Here is a 24,098-nt window from a genome sequence, read left to right on the forward strand (position 1 = left end):
AAAAGATAATACCCCTGACAATGTAGCATTCCTCAGTACAACAGTGGAATGCCAGCCTTGATTTCTTTTGTACACAAATGGTGGATTGGGGCTCGACCTGGAACTTTGTGATTCACAGTAGGAGTGCTGTCCATTTGCTTGCCGATTATTATTGTTTAAAGTGCCAATGAACTTGCACATCAATCATGCTGAAGAAGTTGTATTTGACTTGAAGTATCACATACTTCACACTCCAAAGATGCATTTTGAGAGGACTAACAAGGCAAGGAAGTACACATGGAAAGTCAGGTGTGAGGAAATACAGAGGATCAGAGGGACCTTGGTTTGCATGTCAAAAGATCCTTCAAAGCAACAGGACATGTGGATCGGGCAGTTAAGAAATAAATTGAATAATTGGAATATTTAGTTAAATACAGTTGAGGACAGTTTTGATGAAGCTTTAAAAGACATTATTTAGGCCACAGTGGAGTACTGCATGGAGTTATGCTTTTTACACAATAGGAAGGATATGACTGTGGTACAAGGGATGCAAAGGAATTCATCAAGATGTTCCTGGGCTGAAGTGTTTCATCTTTGAAGAGAGACTAGGTATGCTGGGGTTAGTTTCCTCAGAGCAGTGTCGGCTGCAGGAGCACCTGACTGAGGTGTACAAAATATAGATAGGGTCATAGATAGGGTAGATAGACAGAAACTTTTTCCCTCAGTAGAAAGATCAATAACTGGGAGCATAGATTTAAGATAATAGGGCAGGATGTTTAAAGGAGGTTTAAGGAAGAATTTTTTTCATCCAGCAAGGGTGTACTTCTGGAGGATATCTGGAATTCACTACCTGAAAGAATGGTAGATGTGGAAAACATCACAATATTTAAGACGTATTTGGATACTCACTGAAGTGCCATATCGTACTGGGCAATGGGCCAAGTGCTAGAAAAGGGGACTAGAATAGATTAGGTGCGTGATTACCAGCATAGTCATGATGGACTGAATGGCCTCTTTTCGGTATTGTAAAACTCTCACTCTATGCTCCCAGACGTGCTGAATGTTTCTAACCTTTTAAAACATTTTATTTCAGATTCTCAATAATTTTGAAGAAGTTGTATTTGAATTGAAGCAACAGATATTAGTCTCACTCAAAAGACACATTTTAAGAGGACTAACAGGGCAAAGGATTACACGATCAATGCACCTTTTTTTTTGCATTGCATTTCAACAGGTCCCGACTTCTCTGTTTCAGATTTCTCTGCATTTGTGGTTTCGCACTGGCTGTCACGCTTTGGAAGCCCGGTTTGCAGGAACTTCACTGTTGTTCGGTTCCTAAACTGCCGAACTTGGTCTACGGACTTGTCTCAGGTTCTGGTCCAGAGCGGCCCCTGGTGGTCGGGTGGCGGACGTTCGCGCAGGGTTGTCTTCGTAAATTGTCGAGGAAGGTTCGGCGAGACGCGCTGACATCGACAATGGGGTGGGCTGTGTCAAAGGTCAAGTGGCGTGCGTGAAGATGGCGCCGATAGTGATGGTGTTGTAGTGGTTGTTTTGACAAGGGTTTCCTGAGAGTGTTGTGAGGGTCTTCTGATCATAACGATACCCGGGATGGCGGAGGTGGCGTTAGACGAGCTCAGTAAGCTCGAGTATCTATCCCTGGTGTCCAAGGTTTGTACTGAGCTGGACAACCATCTGGGCATCAACGACAAGGATCTAGGTAAGAAATCGGGCAGGCCAGGTCACTGCTTCTACTTCCTCAACGTTGTTTATTTCTAACCCAGTCAGTCGAAGAATAAAATAAACATCTATGTCCATGCCTTAAAGATCGCAACTGACTCCTTCACCCCAACCCTAAACACAATAGGTTCCGAGTGCACCAGGACCATAACCCCCTCGCCCCATTGTAACCACCGCCTAGAAGGACAAGGACAGCAGATCCATGCAAACATCGCCGCCTGCAAGTTCCCCTCCAATCTGTACACCATCGTGTCTGGGAACAGTGTCGATGAGTCATTATGGTGGAACTTCCTCCCTGATAGCACTGTGGGTGTTCTTCTCCCTTCTTTCAACTTTTCCCTACTCCCAATGGATTTCGGTGGTTGGAAATAGTGACTGTCCACCATGACCTTTTTGGTGTAGTTATGAAGAGGCAAAAGCAGTTGGCTTTGCCAGTGGTACTTGTCTACTTACAGACGAATACCTTAGGTGGTTGTTCTTTTGACAGAACAGTTTGTTACCTCTTGTTCTGTCCTGATCAAAAAGCTTGTACCTCTCCCTTTGCAGTTTTAGTTATGTAATTGGTACTTCTGTTCAGAGAAAAGCAGGAAAGAATGCAAATAACTCAACTGATTCCTGAATAGCTTCTGAGGATAAAGACATTTTAGAAGTGTCAAATGGAAAAGACTCTTGAAGATTTTCTGTTCCAACTTTGTGTTGATGGTGCTAGAGAGAAATGTAGTAAAAGCAATGACTTAGCATAGAAAAGAAACAGTTACTACCTGTGTTGTTGTTGTGAGCAGTGAATACTGAATGGTAAAGTGAAAGAACTAAAAGTAGATTGCTGTTTTGCCTGGAAAGTGTGTTTTAGGTCCCTGGTTGATGGAAATGGTGGGGGTAGGGATTGGTGGGGTGGAGGGATGAGAGAGTAAGTGTGAACATTTAATACCTAGTTCAGTCATTATTTATACATGTGTTGGATAGCTTCATTATTTGAATTATTTGTATTGACTTTTATAATTTGCCATAAATGACAAATAGTGAGAGTTCTGGAAATTTAGAAATTGCAATCAATCTTTAAACTAGTTAGGTAGCATGAAGGCTATAGGGAGTGCACCTATTTTGTAGAATATCGTTTAACTTCATAACAATTGAGCTCTATCAATTTTTGTTTGGAACTTTCCTTCAGGCTAGCATGACAGTGCTTGATGAATTAGTGCTATGCACAAATTTGATCCACAGATTTGAATATCAATAAGCTTCATTTCTTAAACAGCTCTTTGTGGAAGTATACTAGCCTTTGCGCCAAAACATTGTGGTTCAAGTTCCATCAACAGACTAAAGCATACAATTTTGACTGGCATTTCAATGTAGCACCAAGCAAGTGCTCCACTGTCATTTTTTGGGTGAGACATCAAATGAAAGACGTGTCTGTCTTCTCAGATGGATGTAAAAGAGCCTATTAAGCTGTTTTGAAGAGCAAGGTATGTCCTTGCCGACGCTTATTACTCTGATGGCATTGCTTAAAACAGATTAACCGGACATCATCTCATTTCTGGTTGTTGGACTTCATGTTAATTATTTGTGTCACATTTCCTACGTTACAGTAGTGACTACTCTTAAAGAAAGGGGCTTAATTGAATGCAGTGTGCTTTGGCGCATCAGAAAGCCCTGAAATTTGCTCACGAAATGTATATTTTCTTTTTCATTCTGGATGTCCTTTGATTGCATCATTACAAAACAAATATAAATGATTTTCAATTAATTTAGTTAGCGCTTTCTGACAAAATAATGTTTTTGATATTTTGCACTGAGCGATGTACAGAATTAAAATGCTGCCTTCCTTCCACCCGATGATGTACCACTGTTTTTCAATTTACAGCTGAATTTATCATTGATCTGGCTGAAAAGAATATTACTTTTGAGACTTTCAAAGGAGCATTGGTGAAAAATGGAGCTGAGTTTACGGTAAGGTCCCATAGAGGGACATTCCAAATCATCCAATAACAGAGTACTCAGTAAGTATTCGGATCGAGCAGCATCCATAGCGAGAAAAACAACATCCGTGTCTCGGGTTTGTATTCTTCCATCAGAATTATGCACTGTTTTTCACCAAAGTGATCAGAGGTATTGCTTAAAATTACCCTGAATAATTTTCCATTTGAAGAATTTGCTGGTTGTCCTGTAACAACATTATCCTTCCCTAATTAAACTGCTGAACATAAAAGCAGTATCGAAACAGAACACTTTTATAGAGTTGAATGGAAGATGTCTTTCTGAAATGGTTTCACTTTAGTCTTTATACGCTATTTTATCAAGTGCCATTTCTATTATTAAATGTCTTCACTGCTGTAGACGTTTTGATCCAAGTTGTTCTTTGTTCATGTGTGTAATTTCTGCTCTACCTTTCCAGGTGCTGGTTATCATGACTAGAAAGTGGACTGCTTGAGTATTTCACTACTTTGCTCAGATTATCACCTTCTAATATGCATTACAGGATAGATTTACAACATAGTACTGCTTTGCAGAGTTATGTGCAATGGAGGTAGATGCTTGGGGTGGAGAGCAGATTACAAGATTTGCAATGCTTGCCATTTTCCATTGGTGCTTGGCAAATCAGGGAAGTTTGAACTCTTGTCCAAATACCTGATGCACATTCTCATTGCACAAGGTTCTGCAGCAAGACTGCTGAAAGGTCATAGGCCTAGATGCTTGGCTGTGCAGCATCTTTTTTGGGCACTAAGTGATTTCCTAAACCTCTAATCTGATGGGCAGGCAGTGCATGCCAATTGTTCAGAAAATTGGTATACAGATCTTATGCCTGAAATGGGTGTTAATTTTTTTACATAGGCAAATCAATGGCTTACTGTCTACTTGAGCCCTTCCGTGTGAGAATTTGCAGTGTTTGCACATACCACTTGTCAATGTTTTTGTTAAAAAAAGTTGGTATTCAAATCAGAGTCATTTAATTCAATTTATTGAATTAATCACTTCCTGCTTTGAAAACAAATTCCATGTGATCAGAAGTGGACCATAACACACTTTTTCCCCATCTCCACAGCTTCACATACGCTTATAACATTGTTATGCACATTACAGGAGTAAATGTTGTAGATTTGTTGCCATGAATGATTCCTTTGAGTACTTTATTTTGTTCTCTACACTGTTTGCCCTGCTTTAAAATGTGTTTATCCACTTGTAGGATTCGCTCATCAGCAATTTGTTACGTCTTATACAGACTATGCGACCTCCAGCCAAGCCATCGTCTTCCAGCAAAGGTGAGAAATACAACTTTTTCTATTCACGGAAGTGATTGCAGTTTTATTGCATCGTAGAATTTCGGAGCATGTTAAGTGATCCAGTCCATCCAAGCTGCACCACCATTTTTACTAAAGCCTCACTGTTAAGAAAAACACCTTTCCAAAATTCAGCGCATTTGATAAAAACCAGGCAGTGGGCAGTCAGTTTCTCCATCTGGTTGCTGGTGGCCCCTCTCAGTGTTGAGCGTTTTAAGTTTTTAGAGGAATTGTACTGGTCTACAATAAAATGCCCATAGCAGTTACACCAATATGTGTTAAAAATGTCTCCAGCATAACCCAGTTAGTACTTTTGGAAGACAGAGTTGTATTAACAGTTTTAAAGATTCATTAATCAGTGAGGGACCTGTACCTCATTGTACAGTTTTATGCAGCTTAAAATGCTTTGTACAGTAACAGTTGACGTTTGGAAAGATGAAATCTGTAGCTGGGGTTAGGTATTGTTGCAGCTCATGTGGCTTTAGATGTTCAATGTTTGTTTACTGTTAAGTGAATGAGGTTTCTGAAAGAACTTCATGATATTGGTTCCATCTTCTTCTTATTTATGGACTGATATGAATTGTCATTGCTTTCTCTAAATATTTTTGTTCAGCTGAAACGGTCAAACCAAAATCAGAAAAGGAGAAAATGAAGGAGCTGTTCCCTGCTCTCTGCCTGCCTGATAACCTGCCTACAAAAGTATGTTCTGCATTTACTTCACTTTCAGTTTATTTAATACGAAATATGATTGTTCTTGTAGCTAACCTTTCCAGTTCTGTCGTTCTGTCATTTGACTCTCAGTTGAGGATAACTTTGCTCGCTTTCATTCTTACATTGATGGTAGAACAAAAAAATGGATGTAGACAAATCATAATCTGAAAGCAAAATGAACTTTTCAGGTGGGCCTTTTATTGGACCCCAAGTTAGATTTGGGGTATTCAGTATTCTTGCCTCTCCCCCTTTCATGGTCCTGATACCACCTTGCAGTAACCACTCAATGTGGATGCCTCTGTATCTTGTAGTTCATGTGTTGTAGGTGCCACTGTCTGGCACTGTACTTCTTGCCCATCCTAGTTGCCCTTGAGAAGGTGGTATTGAGCTGCACCTTGAACTGTTGCTGTCCATTTACTGTTGGTAAACCTATTAGGAGGGGGTTCCATGATTTTGACCCAGCAGTGCTGAAAGAACAGAAGTATATTTCAATGTCAGGATGGTGAGCAACTTGGAAAGAAACCTGCAGGTGATGGTGTTTCCATGTATCTGCTGCACTGGTCTTTCTCGATGGCAGTGGTCATGTTGTTTGGAAGGTGCTGTCTAAGGAGTCTCGCTGAGTTTCTGCAGTGCATTTTGTAGGCGCTACTGAGTGTCAGTGGTAGAGGGAGTGAGTGTTTTTAAATCTGGTGCCAACCCAGTAGTGTGCTTTGTCCTGGATGGTATCAAGCTTTTTGGGTACTGCTGGAGCTGCACTCAACTGGGGAAGTGAGGAGCATTATATCACACTTGATGGTGGACAGACTTTGAGGAGACAGGAGGCAAATTACTGACTGACGGATTCTGAGTCTTTGGCCTTTTCTTGTTGTCGCAATACTTTTATGGCTAGTCCAGTTGAGTTTCCAGTCAATTGTAATCTCCTGGACATTGAATATTAAGGGGTGATGATTAGATTTTCTCCTGGAAATAATCATTGTCTGGTACTTATATGGCATGAACGTTGCTTACCATTTGTTTGTCTAAACTCCAATATTGTCTAGATGTTGCTGCTTTTGGACATAGACTGGTTAAGTATCTGAGGAGTCGCAAATAGCAGTGAAATTTGTGCAATAATCAGCAAATATCCTTGCTTCTGGACTTTAAGGTGGAAGGAAGTCATTGCTGAAGTTGACTAGACTAATGACATTACCCTGAGAAACTCTTGCAGTGTTTTCTTGGTACTAACGCCCCTGAATGCCCTCTACAAATATCTCCAAAATATTTGTTACTTCTCCCTGTTTTTATTTTCAAACAAAATAAGTTTTCATTATCTTAAGCTAGACTCATTCAGTTTTTCTGGAGAGACAGTGGAACTGTCTTACTGGATGCATGAAGCTTTTGAGTACCATATGTCGCCTTTATGATAATCAGAGTTATCTATTATTTAACCTGTGACAGTGCACTAATAACATAGGGGCAGCAAACCATTCTGTCATCAATTTGAACAGACTTGATTCCATGTTGAAATCTATCATTTTGCATGAAATCATTTGAGTTATCTTGTGAATGCACTCTCATAGTGCCTGTTACTACTACTAGTAGTTTTTATTCTGTTGTTCTGATTGTCCCAACCTGCTGAATACTTTGCAGAATCTTTTGGATGAAGATGATATGAAAGTAGCTGCAGATGCATTGAAGGAGCTTGAAGCCTTGATGCCTTCAAAGGCGGATCACAAAAAGAGCAGCAAACGCAGGTATTCAATTGGCAGTTTTCTTTCTAGAATGTGTTAGTATCTCTCCTTTAGTACCTGAGTGGGAAAAATCCACCACCTGACTTGGTTATGAACTAAATCGTATGTGCTGTCTCACTATCTATAATCAATATGTGTTGTGTTGAAAGAGCTGGGACATTTTGTCTTCTGTAGTGTGTATTCACATTAAATAATGCAGCAAATTTTCATGTTAAAGTCATATCAGGTTAGTTCTTTAAGAGGAAGTTATTTATTCTTGCAAGCTTACCCTGAACTCAGTCATGTATGCACACATATACAAAGATAAGACGCAGTTAAAAATGTTACAGATTATGGTTAATTCAGTCTTTGATTTACAATTTGTATTTCCATGTGGCAGGCCTGTGGATTCTGGAATGGATTTGATGTTTGAAAGTTTGAGCGAGGGTCTTGTAAACAGAATGGGTGGCTACAGATATTGTTGTAGTCAAACATCAGGAGATTGGTGAACTTTAAAACTGGACCGGTTTCAATATTTTGGCCTCTTGATGACTTACAGCTATGGTGACTGATGGATTTTCTGGGTTCTGGGATAATCACGTGGCCACTGGGTTATCACTTCTGAGACCAAGTCAGTCCGCTTTGAATGGGGTTATCATCGGGAAGTTGACAATGGCATTTGAGTTTAAATCTTCCCGTCAGATGAAACATGTAGACAGGCCACCCAGAAACTACATAGCCTTTAATTGTTGGCCCATCTTGAAACAGTGAATTGTGACTTTCACAGATGGCTGTGAATTATTCTCACCTAGTTCATATTCTGTTAAATTGACTAATTGGGGAGGTAGAGGCTTTGAAGTACTGTCACTGGGCTAGTAATCCACAAGTCCAGGCTAATGTTCTGAGGATGGTTTAAAATTCAACCTAGACAAATGATTGAATTTAACTTCAGTGAATAAATCTGGAATATAAACTAGTTTCATTAATTATGACCATGGCAACCATGTTGTAAAAACTCACCTACTTCACTAAACACACTTCAGGTAAGGCATTCAGCCATCCTTGCCATGTCAGGCGTACAGGACTCCAGAGCAATGTGGTTGAGCCTTCTGCCCTTTGCAATGGCCTAGCACGCCACTTAGTTTAAGGACAATGGCGGATGAGCAACAAATGTTAGTATGGCCAGTGATGGGCACATCTCATGAAAGAATAGAGAAGGCATTTGCCAGAGGTGTGACATGCAATCTAACTGTCAAATATTGCATGATTGGTAGCCAATTTTTAGAAGTATTAACTGAAAATTCATAATGTGACATGCATCGTACATATACAGACCACAAAGTCCTAGGTTTGTTTCCTAGTGAGATGCCTGCTCTCACCTGGGCAGCATTATAACATTGATCTTTGAATCACCCAGGATTCCCACTTTCGATTCCTGTCAGTGACTACAACTGAAAAGTGTTCCTTAAGTGAAAGACAGACTGGTCCTTAATGTTAGAATAACAACAGAGCTACACCTCAATCAAGTCAACTGCATAATATCTATAAAGCTGAATGTCATCCAGTGAGAACAATGTAAGCGTAGGTTTAATTTGTGACTGGGAGTTATAATTGTATTGAATTTTATATTTTTATTTCAGCCGTAAGGTTGGAATTCAGATCTCAGGCAGCTTTTGATCCCCAGTAAGGTCAGGGAAAGCTGACTGGAAAGGATCCTGTTATCCAAGTGGGTCTCTTCTGCCAGTAAATGCTGTTTTTTTTCTGGCAATTCAGGAACTGCATCTTTAAAAAATCCTCTGACCCTTTCTTGTCTTCATCTTCCCAACAAGATTTATCTCTTTATTAACACAGTATTTTGTTGAGGGAGTTCTGAAATCTAAATACGAGAATAGCTTAAAAGATGTCACAAAATCTGGAACCCCGGTCTAAGCCAGTGAATATTTGCTATGTAAATGACGCAGGATAGAATTGGAGAGTTAAAAACGAACTTGCTGGAAAAGCTCAGTAGGACTGGCCGCATCTGTGAAGGAAAAAAAGAGTTAACATTTTGGGTCAGGTGACCCTTCCTCAGAACTTCCTCCGTTCTGAGAAGGGTCACCATACCTGAAATGCTAACTCCATTTTTATTTCTTCATAGATGCTGAGCTTTTCCAGCAACTTTGTTTTTGTTCCTGATTTACAGTATCCGCAGTTCTCTTGATTTTTATTTAGAATTGGAGCATATTCTTTGCAAGTAATATCTCAATCTCAACTTCAAACATGCTGTCTTAATGCAGCATAGTTTTATTTTAAATTTCAAACATTTGTTTAATATCTTGTAGAATTGGAAAATATCAGGCTTTTTTCAGAGTTGCTATTATAGTGGGATGATAACCTTTTATAAACTGTTACTAAATTGTGCAGTTAGAGTCATAATTTCACAAAGGATAACTGACTCAATTATTTGCAAAAGCTGCATAAACTCACAACTTAAATTATTCTTGTAGTTAGTTTGAAAACAAAAACTACCATGTAATGTTTTTGATATAATGTAAAAAATGGTGTCGTTAAAGGTTCTGGCTTTGAATAGAATTGGACTGTATCAGGTTTCTAACCATACTCGTTAATGGACAAAGTCTTGTATTGAACTGATTAACATTATACATTTTAAAGGAGGACTTTCTTTTGAATAAGTTTTTTTTATCTGCTGTTTTGAGGGGAGAGATTTTATAAGAGAAAAATGTTCTGCGAAGTTGTCGTGCCATGCTGTCATCCTCAAATGACCAGAAGAGGGCATATTTAAGAGATTGTTTTCATTTTCTTCTTCAAAAGCTTATGACAGATTCTGTATCTTTGAATTGATAATATGTGAGCCTGAATTATGTACCCACCTTTATCACAAGTTGTTGAAAATTCAGTAGTTCAAAAGGATTGTATCAGAAAGATTCCTGTGGTTTTGTCTTTTTACCAAATTTGTGAATGTATATCAAAGAACTCAATTGCCATCTTGATAAATGTTTTCTCGTGTGGGAACTGAAGCCAACTCTCAATTGGAGTAGGAGCATCATACAGGGAGTAACAGATTTAATGCTGATGTTACTTCACAACTAATAGTGTTTCATGAAAAATAGGTAAAGTTGGATGACTTTTTAATCTGATAGCAATTTCAGTGTTAACTGAAACTTATACTGTGTACTGTTATAGAGCCATAGAATAATACAGCATGGAAACAGACCCTTCAGTCCAACCAGTCTATGCCGGACATAATTCCAATTTAAACTAATCCCACCTGCCTGCTCCCTGTCCATTTCCCTCTAAATCTTTCCTATTCATGTACTTCTCCAAATGTCTTTTAAATGTTGTACTTGTACCTGTATCCACCACTTCCTCAGGAAGTTCATTCTACACATAAACCACCCTCTGTGTAAAAAAAATTTGCCTCATGTCTTTTTTCTAAATCTCCCTCCTCTCACTTTAAAAATATGCCCTTCATTGTTAGTGTTTTGATTACTGTCTTTCTCCTTTCTGCCCTTTGGAAGTAATAAGACCTTGCATATTAATGCAAATATTACCCTGCCTGGACTCTTTATGGTATAGAGAATATTGTATTAAAGGAAGAATTATGTTTATACAATGCAAACCAAGCCTCAAATAATCATTGCAAAGTGATATACATACAATTAATTACTTTGAATGTAGTCACTGTTTTTAGGTGAACCCAGGAACCATTCCTTACTTAATAACATCTTACTGAATTGGTTGTGCCTCATGAATGCCAAATTAAAATAAACCATCTGATCTTGTCAAAAAATATTCTTAATTAGACCCTGTGCCCTTAGTATTTGTCGAGATGAAAGCCCGTGTCTTGAATCTTTGTTTCCACTTTCCTGAAATTGAAATTGATACCTGAGTTATATTTGTTTAAATTATAAATAAATTGTTGCTTGTTTCCCACAAATGTCATTCTTCTGACCATACACTCTGGTCATACAACTTTAATGCAAGTAAAGCATTTTCGCCGGAAGGAGATTGGCTTGTGTCACCTTTTCTTTTCAAACATTCCATCAATTTCTTTGCTATTATCTGGAATTCCATATCTCTATACCTTTCCTAACAGAAGTTCATGAAAAGCTGCCTCTGGTCAGTCTCTTGCTTTAAAAAAGACTGGCATCTAAATTCGCTGCTTTATTTGGGCGTCTTCAACTTTAGCTGAGTCTTTGAATCTTGTGCTTGACAGGAAAATTATGTTGGATTGAAATTCTTGATATTGTGAAAATCTTACAGACTTATCAATTTCTCTCGTTTCCCTTCTGCATTCTTCCAAAGAGTAAACTTGTGAGTTAAACAGCCTAGTGTCATAACTCAGCTGTCAAAATTCAGAAGTTACTATTAATATCATATTCTTAACTCCATGGTTCTGGACTATGCCTTGCCTGTAATCTGAACACATCTTGATCAACTGAAGCAAAAGCGAATTTTCACATACTCAACACTTGGGGAGAGAAACCAAATTAATGTTTCAGGTTAATGATCTTTCACCAGTATTCTCCAAGTTATCTCACCAGGGTCAGATACCATTTTGATATTATTTTCTTCTACTTGTGCTTCATCTTTAGCTCTTTGGCCTCGTATTATTATTAATCGCCTGTGAATAAACCCAGGTCTCTTTGCTTTTCTGTTGGTCTCGAACCTGCTGTTATTTTAATCAGTTGTGCCTTTTGAAAGTCCATGTATGCCTTATCAATGCTCTGCTACATCATAAAAATCCTGCTGCAGATTAGTAATACTTGATTTACCCTTAACTGTTCCATGCTGGTTTTCTTAAATAACTCACGTTTTTCAAATTGTCAATTAATTTTGTCCTGCATTATCATTTTCAAAAGCTTTTATATCACAGAGATTAAGCTGACTGGTCTGAAGTTGCTGATAGTGGACACAAATAAGCTGCAATCTTTTAGGATGCTGGGAGAGTGTTCTTTATTTTTGAGATGTGTCATCTGTATCTCTTGTGACATTGTGCCATGTCAACATTATGATGTTTTATTTGTTCCATGGCATTTATAAGAGCAATTTTTTTTTTTGTAAAGCTCTAACGAAAAGGGGAAGAGAAAGAGAAGGAGTCGTAGTCGCAGCAGAGACGGAGACCGGAAACGGCATCGCAGGTCAAGGTCCAGATCACGCTCCAGAGATCGATACAAAAGTAAATCCAACAGGCGATCCAGAAGCAGGAGTCTGAGCCCCAGCAAGGACCATAAGGATCGAGGCAGAGCAAATGAGAAGAATTGTGAGAAGAGAAAAGATAGACACATAGACAGGCCCCCACCAGAAGAACCATCTGTGGGCGAGATCTACAACGGCAAGGTCACCAGCATCATGCAGTTTGGATGCTTTGTACAGCTGGAAGGTTTGAGGTACGTATAGTACAGCACAAAAGAAAAACTACACAATATAGGAAATGATGGGGGCACTATGAATAAATCCAACAGGTTGAGAAATATATTAACAAATAAACTCCCAAAAATAGCATTGTGTTACTAAATCAGTTCTCAGATGTGCTTTTTTTTTCATTGATTGCCTGCATTTGAGCAAAGTTTCCAAATCTTAAGTGCTTTTAGTCCTGATTTTTGTCTAAATAATTTGTACCAGTCACTTAGTATCTGATGGTGTGTTTTCCCTACCTTATGTAGTGTACAATCGATACATTCAAATATTCTGCTGAAGGTTTGGCGATATTGGATGTGCTGAAAACAAAAAGCTTAACCGGTTCAAAATTAAGGTGCCTTTAGCTGAAAATCCACTTGGGTTGTAAAGAATTTTTTAAAACCAGTGCAAAAACAGTTCAGATTAAATGGATGAATGTAAAATGCTAGGAATGATGCAGGTCTGAAACAACAATAAGCTGAAGAAACTCAGCAGGTCGGGAAGCACCTGTGAGGCGAGAAACAATATTAGTGTGTGAGTCCAATATGATTTCTTCTAAAGAGGTGTAAGAGAAACATTGGACTTGAAACCTAAACTCTGTTTCTCTCTCCACAGTTGGGTTTTGCAAACACTTCCAGTTCAGATTACATCGATATGATATAAAATGAATAAGACTATAGAAATTATCTCTGTAAAGCTAACTTTATTTCAAAAGTGTCTGATCACTTGAATTCTAAATCAACAGTTTTAGAATTGATGTCATTAGCTTGTGACTGGGCAGTTTTTTCAGATGTTTGAGTGATGATGATACTTTAGTGTTGGGATGAAATGGTCTGTAGCAGATGTTTGGCACAGGAAACCAGAAGTACAGCCCAGATTTGTGAAAATGCTATGCATCTTCCTTGTCTTTTTTTAAAATAGAGCTTGTAATCATTCCCTGGGAACAGTGCCCATGATTCTGACATGTTTTGAAGCTAGATTTTAGAATTTTACAGAACCTTTCAATAGAGCCAACTTAATATTTTGTCTTAAATATGAGTTATGTCTTATAAAAATATGTAACTGCAAAGCAAAAACCTATTTATTGATTTTTTTTATCTCTGTTGTGTTTTTCTTGGATGTTTCAGATATCAACCATTTCCCAGGTGTGTTTCCGAAAGCGTTTAAAAGTAACTGACTTAAAAAAGATTTAACATAGATTTTCCATTTCTATTTAAAAATGCTTCATTCGCTGTATAAATGGAATTGTATGTTTTCACTGTCCATTTGCCAATGCTTTTTCTTTTCATGCGTCTTTTTTTAGAAAACGATGGGAGGGCTTGGTACACATCTCTGAGCTCAGGCGAGAGGGACGTGTAGCCAATGTTGCTGATGTTGTTAGCAAAGGTCAAAGAGTTAAAATCAAGGTGTTGTCATTTACTGGATCCAAAACAAGCTTGAGTATGAAGGTAATTATACATTCTGTAAATTTGTATTAAATTTTGAATTACAATTGATACTAGAATGAGCACGTTTTCTTACGATTTGTTTTGGTTTATTACTGTTACGTATTGAGATACAGTGAAAAGTATTGTTTTGCGTGCTAATCAGATGAATCATACCTTAAATAAGTACGTAAGGGTAATAGGACAGAATGTAGAATATAGTGTGACAGAGAAGGCGCAGGGAAAGATCAACTCTAATATATGAGAGGTCTGTTCCAAAACCAGATAACTGGGAAGACGCTGTTCTTAAATCTGCTGGTACTTCTTTCAAACTTTTTTATCTGCTGCCTGGTGGAAGAGGTTGGAAGACAGTATAACCGGGTGGGAGAGGACTTTATGTTGGCTGCTTTCCTGAGACATTGGGAAATGTAGACAGTGTCAGTGGAAGGAGGGGTGGTTTTCTCGGAGGTCTGGGCTGCATTGACAGCTCTTTGTAATTTCATGTCTTGGACAGAGCAGTTGTCATGCCAAGCTATAATGCATCTGGATAGGATGCTTTCTATGGTGCATCTGTAGAAATTGGTAAGAGTCATTGTCGATATGCTGAATTTCCAGTTGCAGAAGGGGAAGCAGAGTCCTGGGTCTTGGAGTTTGGAGATGAGTTTGATTAGAATTATGGAGTTGAAGGTGGGACTGAAGTCAATAAATAGCACTGTAACATAGGTGTCCATGTTATTCACATGTTTCAGGGATGAGGGCAGGGCCAGGGAGTTGGTGTCTGCCGTGGAAGTATTGTGACAGTAAGTGAATTGTAGTGGACCAAGGCAATCTGGGAGGCTGGAGTTGATGCATCGCCATTACTAACCTCTCAAAGTACATAATGATGGATGCTAACACCAGCAGGCAGTAGTCATTAAGGTACGTTGCCTGATTTTAATTTGTCTCTGGGATGATAATGGTCATCTTGAAGCATGTGGGAACCTCACATGAAGTTAGGTTGGACAGCCTTGGCTTGATTCCACTGGAACTTAGTGTGAGGAGTGACTCGATGAAAGTGTGAAAGATCTTGAATGGTCTTGACAAGATGGGTGTAGAAACGATGTTTATTCTTCAGGGTAAGTCCAGAACTTGAGGGCAATGATTTTAAAATAGGGACTGCCCTTTCAGGACCAAGTTTGTTTTCTCTAACGGCTTTGAGACTTTGGAACTCTGTTCCTCAGAACATGGTGGAGGTAGTGTCATTTTTCAAGGTAACGTGAGTAGATTCTTGTTAGAGAAGGGATCAGAAGTTATGGGGTGAATAGGAATGTGGCTCAAGATACTGATTGGACTACTTCTGCTCCTAGTTTGTATCTTCCTACACAGTTGTTGAATGTGAAATTTAAACCTCATGACCTGAACTGGTAAAGACTTGGTCAAGGTCTCAGAGTAGGTAAAGGTCTCAGATTGAAAGAAATAGTATGGCCTTGTGTTTTAAGCTTGGAGTCAGTTTGATTAGTTTCCATGTGGTAAGGCCTGAGTTAAAACGGTTCCTCCTCTGATTCTTTCTCATTAGGACGTAGATCAAGACACTGGAGAGGATCTAAACCCAAACCGACGCCGCAATGTTGGTGGAGAAACTAATGAGGAAACTACCATGAGGAATCCTGACAGACCTAGTAATCTCTCATTGGTGAACACCCCTGAGGTTGAAGATGATGTGCTAGAACGCAAACGTCTTACAAAAATCTCCGATCCTGAGAAGTGGGAAATCAAGCAGGTGGGGGGGGTGCAGTTAATACAGACTAACCTACCAAAGTAAAAACTGAAAATGCTGAACAACACAAAATGCATCAGTTGCCGTCTGAGAAGAGACAGGTTGATGTTCCATATTGACCTGTTTCAGAAGCGCGGATCGCCTGTTATTACTGAGTTGCTAACTGGTCTGTGCATTAAAGATAACAAGGTGTAGAGCTGGATGAACCCAGCGGGCCAAGGAGCAGGAAGGCAGACGTTTCGGGCCTAGACCCTTCAGAAAAGAAGGTCCAGAAGGTCTTAACTCTTTTCGGTCTCGGCCCGAAACATCAGCCTCCCTGCTCCTCTGATGCTGCTTGGCCTGCTGTGTTTATCCAGCTCTACACCTTGTTATCTCAGATTCTCCAGCATCTGCAGTTCCCACTATCTTTGCTTTGTGCATTGTTTTGTATGCCTCCCTGATCTCCATAGTTCTCTATTCTGCCTCTCAGCTGCCAATGTTAAGCATGATATGAGCTAAAGATTCATTAATATAATTTTCCAAAACTTGTACTTGAGTGTTATTTCAAAGATTGTGTTACAGTAACAAAGAAGTGGTGAAATTCCTGTAGTAGTGATTTATTTATGCCACTTGGTGGCACTGATTCACCGCATGCATTAGAATCAGAGTTGGTTATGCTTTTGAGAACATTTGGAAAGTAAATACAGTTACCTCTCTATGTATGTATGATTAAAATTTCAGATGATTGCAGCTAATGTTATTTCAAAAGAAGAGTATCCTGACTTTGATGAAGAAACGGGCATCCTTCCTAAAGTTGATGATGAAGAAGGTATGGCTCATCTCTTGCATGTTGTGTTTCTACTGACTCCTTGCACAAAAACATTACGCTGACGTCTAAACCATGTTTGCTTGCTTCATGCTGAGGTTTACGGCGTTTCTGCACTGGCAGCTGTACATAGGGCTGCCAGCCTGTGTGCTCTGGAATTCCTGCTCTGATCCTTTCTGTTTCTTTATCTCTCTTCTATAAGATGTTTCAAATAAACCAAATCCTGTAGTCAACCTGTCTTGATGATTCCAGATGATCCATGTCAGATTTTGTTTGGTAACGTTTCTGTGAATGGTCTTGGGATGTTTCATTATGTTCTGGGTACTATATAAGTTCATGTTGATTATGTTAATAATTTTTCATTTGTATGAAAACTGCCAGTAATATTTGTGCTTTCCCTTAAGTTCTTGGAGAGAAAAAATCGTTTTTAAATCGTTCAATGCCATTGAACATTTCAATATACATAAAGCTGTCCATGTTGTATTACAATAAGCCTAAATAGATCCATTTGACTCTTATAAAATGGTTTATTGCATCTTCCCACATCTCAAATAACCTATGTGAAAGTGGATAATGAAACAAGTGAAGGGAGAAAGCAAATCACATGTTTGATTCCAATGGCAGTAAGATGCTGTATTGCCTTAGGAAAAAGGCTGTGATTTTTACTACACGTTCATGTACAGGTGCTTCTTATTGTAGGAGCAATTCAGTTAGCCCCTTGCTCCTGTGTTTACTCCATAGCTTACTTTTTTTTCCTCTTCAGACAATTACTAGTTCCTGTTTGGAAGCCACAATTGAACCATCCTGTCTGTCTGTGCAATTCAGAATCTAGGCATTTGCTGAATTACCGAAAAAATCTTTTTGCATTCTTGTGTATTTTTCTATATTGCACTATTGTGGATTGTTTCAGGATAGACAATTTATAAAGTTTAGCAGTAAAAAGTCAAATATGGAAAATTCAGTGATATTTTGCATAGATTTATAAGAGTTGATTGATTTGTCAACTATCCCACAGATGAGGACCTTGAGATAGAGCTAGTGGAAGAAGAGCCTCCGTTCCTCAGGGGACATACAAAGCAGAGCATGGACATGAGTCCTGTTAAAATAGTAAAGGTATGAGAATCAGTTAATGAATTTAGATGGCTTGCTGCTTTGGCATCTTTCTATGCTGAATTGGTGAGTTATACTTTATATTTGCATTCTATGTGGTGTGTTTGCTACTTGTTTTTAATAGGAATGTTAATTTACAAAATTAAAAATTAATCCTTAGTTTAACTTTGATATACATTACTCATTCTGACTATTTGCTAGGGGCAGTATCTTGTTTGCTTGTTGTGGAATGTGTAATGGAACCTGAAACTTTGAGCTGCTTTGAATTTTGAAGACGTGCATTACATCAAAATCTTGTGTATTGCTGACAGAAGGCATCTTGTTGAAACTTTTCATCTTGCACTTATCAGGACAGTTGCCATAATACCAGTTCAAAGAAAAAAGCCAACATTTTTACTGCATGAAAGGAGAGTGCTGATTGGTTGGGAAGTGGAATGTGATTTGTAGAGGTGTTGTTATGTAGATTGTACCCATTAATACTGGTTGACTGTTAACGGTCAGGCTTTATATAAATTTTAAACCAGGCAGATGGACTTTGTTTCGCCGACCAAATAACTATTTATCTCAAAATTTAGTGAGACAGTTAGAGAGTGAGACCATTCCTGCTTTCTGAGACTTACGTGCTGGATTAGTTGTTGTTCTAAATGAAGATCTTAAAAAGTCACAATATCTAGTTATTTGATGCTGTGCTTTCAAAAGGTTCTCTCAGACTTTTAATATATTGGTTTATGCTTAATTTTAGAACCCTGATGGCTCACTATCCCAGGCTGCCATGATGCAAAGCGCTTTGGCTAAAGAAAGGCGGGAGATGAAGCAAGCACAGCGAGAGGCAGAAATGGACTCAATCCCAATGGGACTCAATAAACACTGGGTTGATCCACTACCTGATGGTACGTTAATGGCATAAAGTATTTTCTTTGTGCTGAGGATGGAAAAGGAAAGGTATTGATTATAAATAGTTTGTTTCTGCTGATTGTGTTTTTCAGCAACTGGTAATGTAATATTTTAAAGCTTTTCTGATTTAAAGTTGGTAATGACCTGAATTGTTTAAAGTATTGTCTTCTTGTTTTCACTTTTTTTCTGTGAACTCGTTGCTTTTCAGTGTTATTGGCAAAGGATTACATGCTTTTTCTATTTTGGCATCCAGTCAACCCTAAGCATTCTAATCTGATATAACAGTGATAGACACACAGTAAAGCTCTAATGCTTGATCCTAATAATGTGCTTAAGGTCTGAACACTCCTTGCCATTACTTAAATGCCATGCTTTTCACACTTGCCACCAATTTCCAAACAAGGTGATCAGTTTTCTCAAAATAATGGCAGTTTTGTGCAGTGGCCCAAATAAAACTAGCTGAACTTTTTTCATATTACACCACCACAGCCTTCAAACTGAGACGAGTTCCAGCACATTAGCGTGGCTGGATCTAAATTCTGATCTTTAATGTGGAAGGAAGGGTTACAATCACCGTACCTTTTAGTTCACCCCTCCTAACCTAAAGTCAGGTATTACTGAGAGTAATGCATTTTCATATTTATTGCACCAATTGCAGAAAGCACCGAAAAGATGCAGTCCAAAACCCATGTGGCTTTCTTTTCTAGTTGACGGCCGACAGATTGCAGCAAACATGAGGGGCATAGGAATGATGCCCCAAGACATACCTGAGTGGAAGAAGCATGCTTTTGGTGGAAACAAGGCATCTTATGGCCGTAAAACCCAAATGTCTATTCTTGAGCAGAGAGAGAGCCTACCCATCTACCGACTTAAGGAGCAGCTGGTACAGGTATGAGAAACTGTATTAAATTAATACAACAGTGTGCTAACCTCTAAGGTTTTGGAGTAGATTTGTAGCTCAGGTTGTGGGTATTGAGGTTGTTGAGGTTAGTTGGCTCGCCGAGCTGGTTTCTTGTTTCGCAGACGTTTCATTACCATGCTGGGTAACATCCTCAGGCAGCCTCTGATGGCATCAGTGTGTTTTCCCAACTGTTTTTTAAATTGGGATCCATTGAGATGGATTGTCTCACTTCCGGTTTTCCTTCGTCGTGAAATGTATATGGGGTCGAGTTCAATGTGTTTGTTAATAGCATGCTTCGTGGAGTGCCATGCTTTTAGGAATTCTCATGCCTGTCTCGGCCTAGCCTGTCCCAGGATCTTGATGTTGTCCCAGTCAAAGTGGTGGTTCTCCTTGGTCATATGGATTGAGATGAGTGAGTATTAGTTGTGACCTTTTGTAGCCAGTTGGTGCTCATTATTCTTGTTGCTAATTTCCTTCCTGTTTGTCCGATGTAGTGTTTCTTGCAGTCTCTGCAGGGGACCTTGTAGATGACACTGGTCCTGTCCATGGCGGGGAGTGGGTCTGTCACAGCTGCTCACCCGAACTAAAGACCCATTCCCCGCCATGGACAGAACCAGTGTCATCTACAAGGTCCCCTGCAGAGACTGCAAGAAACACTACATCGGACAGACAGGAAGGAAACTAACAACAAGAATAATGAGCACCAACTGGCTACAAAAGGTCACAACTAATACTCACTCATCTCAATCCATATGGCCAAGGAGACCCGCCACTTTGACTGGGACAACACCAAGATCCTGGGACAGGGTAGGCCGAGACAGGCATGAGAATTCCTAAAAGCATGGCACTCCACGAAGCATGCTATTAATAAACACATTGAACTCAACCCTATATACATTCCACGAAGAAGGAAAACCGCAAGTGAGGCAATCCATCTCAATGGACCCCAATTTAAAAACCAGTTGGGAGAACACACTGATGCCATCAGAGTCTGCACTGAGAATGTTACCCAGTATGGTAATGAAACGTCTTCGAAACAAGAAACCAGCTCGGCGAGCTCAACAGCTTCAAATGTGCTAATCTTTTTGACCATATTCTGAAGATTTGTTTTTGCACAAGTTTCTCCTTCATTATATTTTCTAACATTTATAGTTGACCTCGGGGATTACCAAGGAAATTCTGCATGTGAGCCATTCCACAGTTGCCGTTATTACAGGCTATGATCATTATGTAATGGTATATCTCCTCTCTACCCTGTACTATGTAAAGCTTTGAGATGCAGTGAGCACCACTGTCTTAAATCCATTAAAATACGTATCATGTATTTTTTAAATCCTTAACCCATTTAAAGTATGACAGTTAGTGGACCATACTGTCAATATCTGAAAGAAGGTCGGAAATGTCAGTGCATCTGAGCTAGATCACTTTAATTTTGCCAATTCAATGTATTTTAACAATTGGTCTCTCTGTGTTTCTTTTTTATCTATCTCACTTCTTATTTTTGAAGTATTTAAATACGGTCTAGATACAATTGCTTGGCTGAGAAGACAGGAGACATTCTGTTGCTACTCAGCTACTTACTCTGCTGCTTGGCGCAACTGTGAGTGTAACTATCCTCTCCTGATGCTAGGGAGTGCCATGTGAATTATCCTGGTTGTGAACTTGTAATTGGTGTTCTCTTGCTGCACTGTCTTAATTATAGAATCATGCAGTATAGGTGTGGTCCTTCAGCCCACCGAGTCTGCACTGACAAAAAGTTATTTTAAATTATAGCAGTACGTTGTAGGGCCTGGCAGCCAAGAACATTTTATTCGCTATTTTGTGGCATATTGAGATCTGATCAATTATATCATTGATAACCTGTTATGCACAGATGAATATTAAGAAGTAGAAGAGCCTTAGTACATGATGAGGGCCAAGCAGCTCTGATACACAGTATATGCAGGCATCTACAGTCTGCAATAAACAAAAGTGCTATCTCTATGTGTGTGTAACAGTTATAGGCTTAAAGCACAAGATAAAGCAGCTTTAGTCTCTCAGTGCTTTTTGACTTGAGCAATAATAGATAGTGTTGCTATTGATAATGGCTTTTGACATACTTAGTACTTGATATTGATAATAAGTTGCAAATGTGCAGTTTGAGCACTAGTTAATGTTCCTTTGTTCAAATATGGTTCAGAATTTTGTGGATTTCATCAGAAATTTTTGAGTACAGCGATCAAATTTATTGTGGAACCTGACATTTGCATTCAGTAACACCTGCAAAAGTTCTCTTCTGAAAATGTTTCACTTGTGAAGTCGAACTCCTGAACTATTCAAGTTCTTGGTGCTTTATAAACTTGATACCTTGGAAACTAAGTTTAAAATTCTGTTGCCAACAATTGAAATCCAGGGAAACTTGATTGAAATATTTCAAAGAAATGTTTATCATTTAGACTATGTAATCAGTTTTGTTCTTCAGCTGTTGTAAGAATATGTCCGCATGAAGATGTATCAATCAGTTATATATTTAGTCTGACTTGGAGATAGAGGTGGCCCTGATCATACTAGTTCCTGATATGATTTTAAAACTATTGCATTTAATTCTTATGATAAAAACAGAAAACACTGAAAATGCCTAACAGTCCAGGCAGAAATCAACATAATCAGCATTTCAAGCCAATGACCTTTCATTGGAACTGGTTAAATCCTTGCAGGAGAAATACCACAGAATATTAGTGTTGTTGATTGTAATTTTCTCTTAGCAGTCAATATACTAGTTTTAAGTGGACACTGTCTATTTCAGACTTACATAGTAATTAGCAGGGATCCTATATCAAACGAATTCCCTACGGGTATATTATGCAACACGGTTTCTGGTAATGTTCCACATGTTTTTCTTAAATAGATTTATTTGTTTTGATTCTAGTGTACATTTTACAAAAGTGAAATTAAGTTACTAGAAATTGAACAAAACCTGAGTGTTCCTTCCATTTTGTAAGTTATTTTTCAGTAATGAAATGATTTCCTTTCTTTAGGCTGTTCATGACAACCAAGTCCTGATTGTCATCGGGGAAACTGGTTCTGGTAAAACTACGCAAATCACCCAGTACTTGGCAGAGGCAGGGTACACAACCCGGGGAAAAATTGGGTGCACACAACCAAGACGTGTAGCTGCAATGTCAGTTGCTAAGAGAGTGTCAGAAGAGTATGGATGCTGTTTAGGTCAAGAGGTAAGCTGAAATAGCTGCCTGCTTTGTACTGAATTTCCACTGTATATGTTTTTTGACAATTGACTCGTGAGGCTGGTTCAACAGTGAGTCGCTGAAATTGAATGATCATACTTCAGATTAAATAGTGGAGTAGTATTCGTGCACATTCTTTTGTTCATGGTAATGCTAGCGACACGTTTAAGAACCATTTTTAAAGTTTTCATATGGTTCTGTTCATGTTGACAGCTTTGTTTTGTGAGGTTAAGTAACAGCATATCATAATAAATTATTTTTAAGATCTAGTTTGATCTTTGAAGGGTCCTGACCAGAAACATTGACTCTCCTGCTCCACTGATGCTGCCTGACCTGCTGTGTTCCTCCACCTTCACCCTGTATTGACTCTGAAGTCTGAGGATCTGGCTCAAATGCAAGTGCCTCACTGACTGAGCCATAAGACCTTCTCTTACCCCTGAAGACCATGTATTGTCTATCTAGTCATGGACTTTATGGCTATCATTTTTTTTCTTGATATAAAATTCAAACTCACGTTTGAAATCCTTTCTCAATAATAGGATTGTGCTGTGGAAAACCCAGCCCACGATACCCAAATGAATCTTTTTGTTTCCCTTTATAGCTAGCCTCTCCAGGTTTGAACTTGGGTGGCCTGGAAATTAGGGATGACCCATTTCATTAGCATTGTTAGATGATTGGATGATGCATTGTAAATCTGACTGTTTTAGAATCTACAGCTTAAGATTCGTATAAATCTATGGGAAAGTATTAGATACACTAGCCCCTGCTGGCCAATGATGTGCACAGCTCACGAAGACTAAACCGTTCAAAAGCTTTCCGATGATAACGTCACAGAGTAATTATGTCCGTTACCATTTATCTACAATACATTGTAAAGTTATAGCAGAATAGGGAGGTTCAGTTGACAATAAAGTACCACTTACCAGTCATGTGTTTCCCCAAATGGTTGGCCAACTACCCAACACAATGCATTGTGACATTTTTGAGTTTATGAACAGTGTGCTGCATTAATGGTATAGATCAGATTGCTAAGAGACTTCTCCTTGCAATCGTTTTCAACCCAACATTTTTCTGTTTTGTTCTTCAGTTTATATGTGTTTGACTGTGGTGTGTTTTGTAACTTTATATATGACTTTAAACTCAGTGAAAGGACTAATTGGTGATAGCAGGTTT

General features: G+C 38.8%; 1 protein-coding gene across 2 annotated transcripts in view; it reads left to right on the forward strand.

The window, feature by feature from the left end:
- The first annotated feature begins 1,452 nt into the window (after window positions 1-1,452).
- Window positions 1,453-24,098, forward strand: part of dhx8 (DEAH (Asp-Glu-Ala-His) box polypeptide 8) — a 43,083-nt gene continuing 20,437 nt past the window's right edge. Inside the window, exons 1-14 of one of the 2 annotated variants that reach the window (XM_048560563.2) lie at window positions 1,453-1,696; window positions 3,578-3,663; window positions 4,898-4,973; window positions 5,605-5,690; window positions 7,332-7,435; window positions 12,478-12,801; window positions 13,939-13,956; window positions 14,115-14,259; window positions 15,791-15,994; window positions 16,712-16,799; window positions 17,812-17,909; window positions 18,649-18,796; window positions 19,508-19,689; window positions 22,719-22,913. In XM_048560563.2, the coding sequence (XP_048416520.1) occupies window positions 1,588-1,696; window positions 3,578-3,663; window positions 4,898-4,973; window positions 5,605-5,690; window positions 7,332-7,435; window positions 12,478-12,801; window positions 13,939-13,956; window positions 14,115-14,259; window positions 15,791-15,994; window positions 16,712-16,799; window positions 17,812-17,909; window positions 18,649-18,796; window positions 19,508-19,689; window positions 22,719-22,913 (1,863 nt within the window). In that variant the 5' untranslated portion in view covers window positions 1,453-1,587. The remainder of the gene's footprint in view (window positions 1,697-3,577; window positions 3,664-4,897; window positions 4,974-5,604; window positions 5,691-7,331; window positions 7,436-12,477; window positions 12,802-13,938; window positions 13,957-14,114; window positions 14,260-15,790; window positions 15,995-16,711; window positions 16,800-17,811; window positions 17,910-18,648; window positions 18,797-19,507; window positions 19,690-22,718; window positions 22,914-24,098) is intronic. The other variant, XM_048560564.2, reaches the window with a different exon arrangement.

The sequence above is a fragment of the Stegostoma tigrinum genome, chromosome 31, assembly GCF_030684315.1.
Source record: "Stegostoma tigrinum isolate sSteTig4 chromosome 31, sSteTig4.hap1, whole genome shotgun sequence".
NCBI lineage: Eukaryota > Metazoa > Chordata > Chondrichthyes > Orectolobiformes > Stegostomatidae > Stegostoma > Stegostoma tigrinum.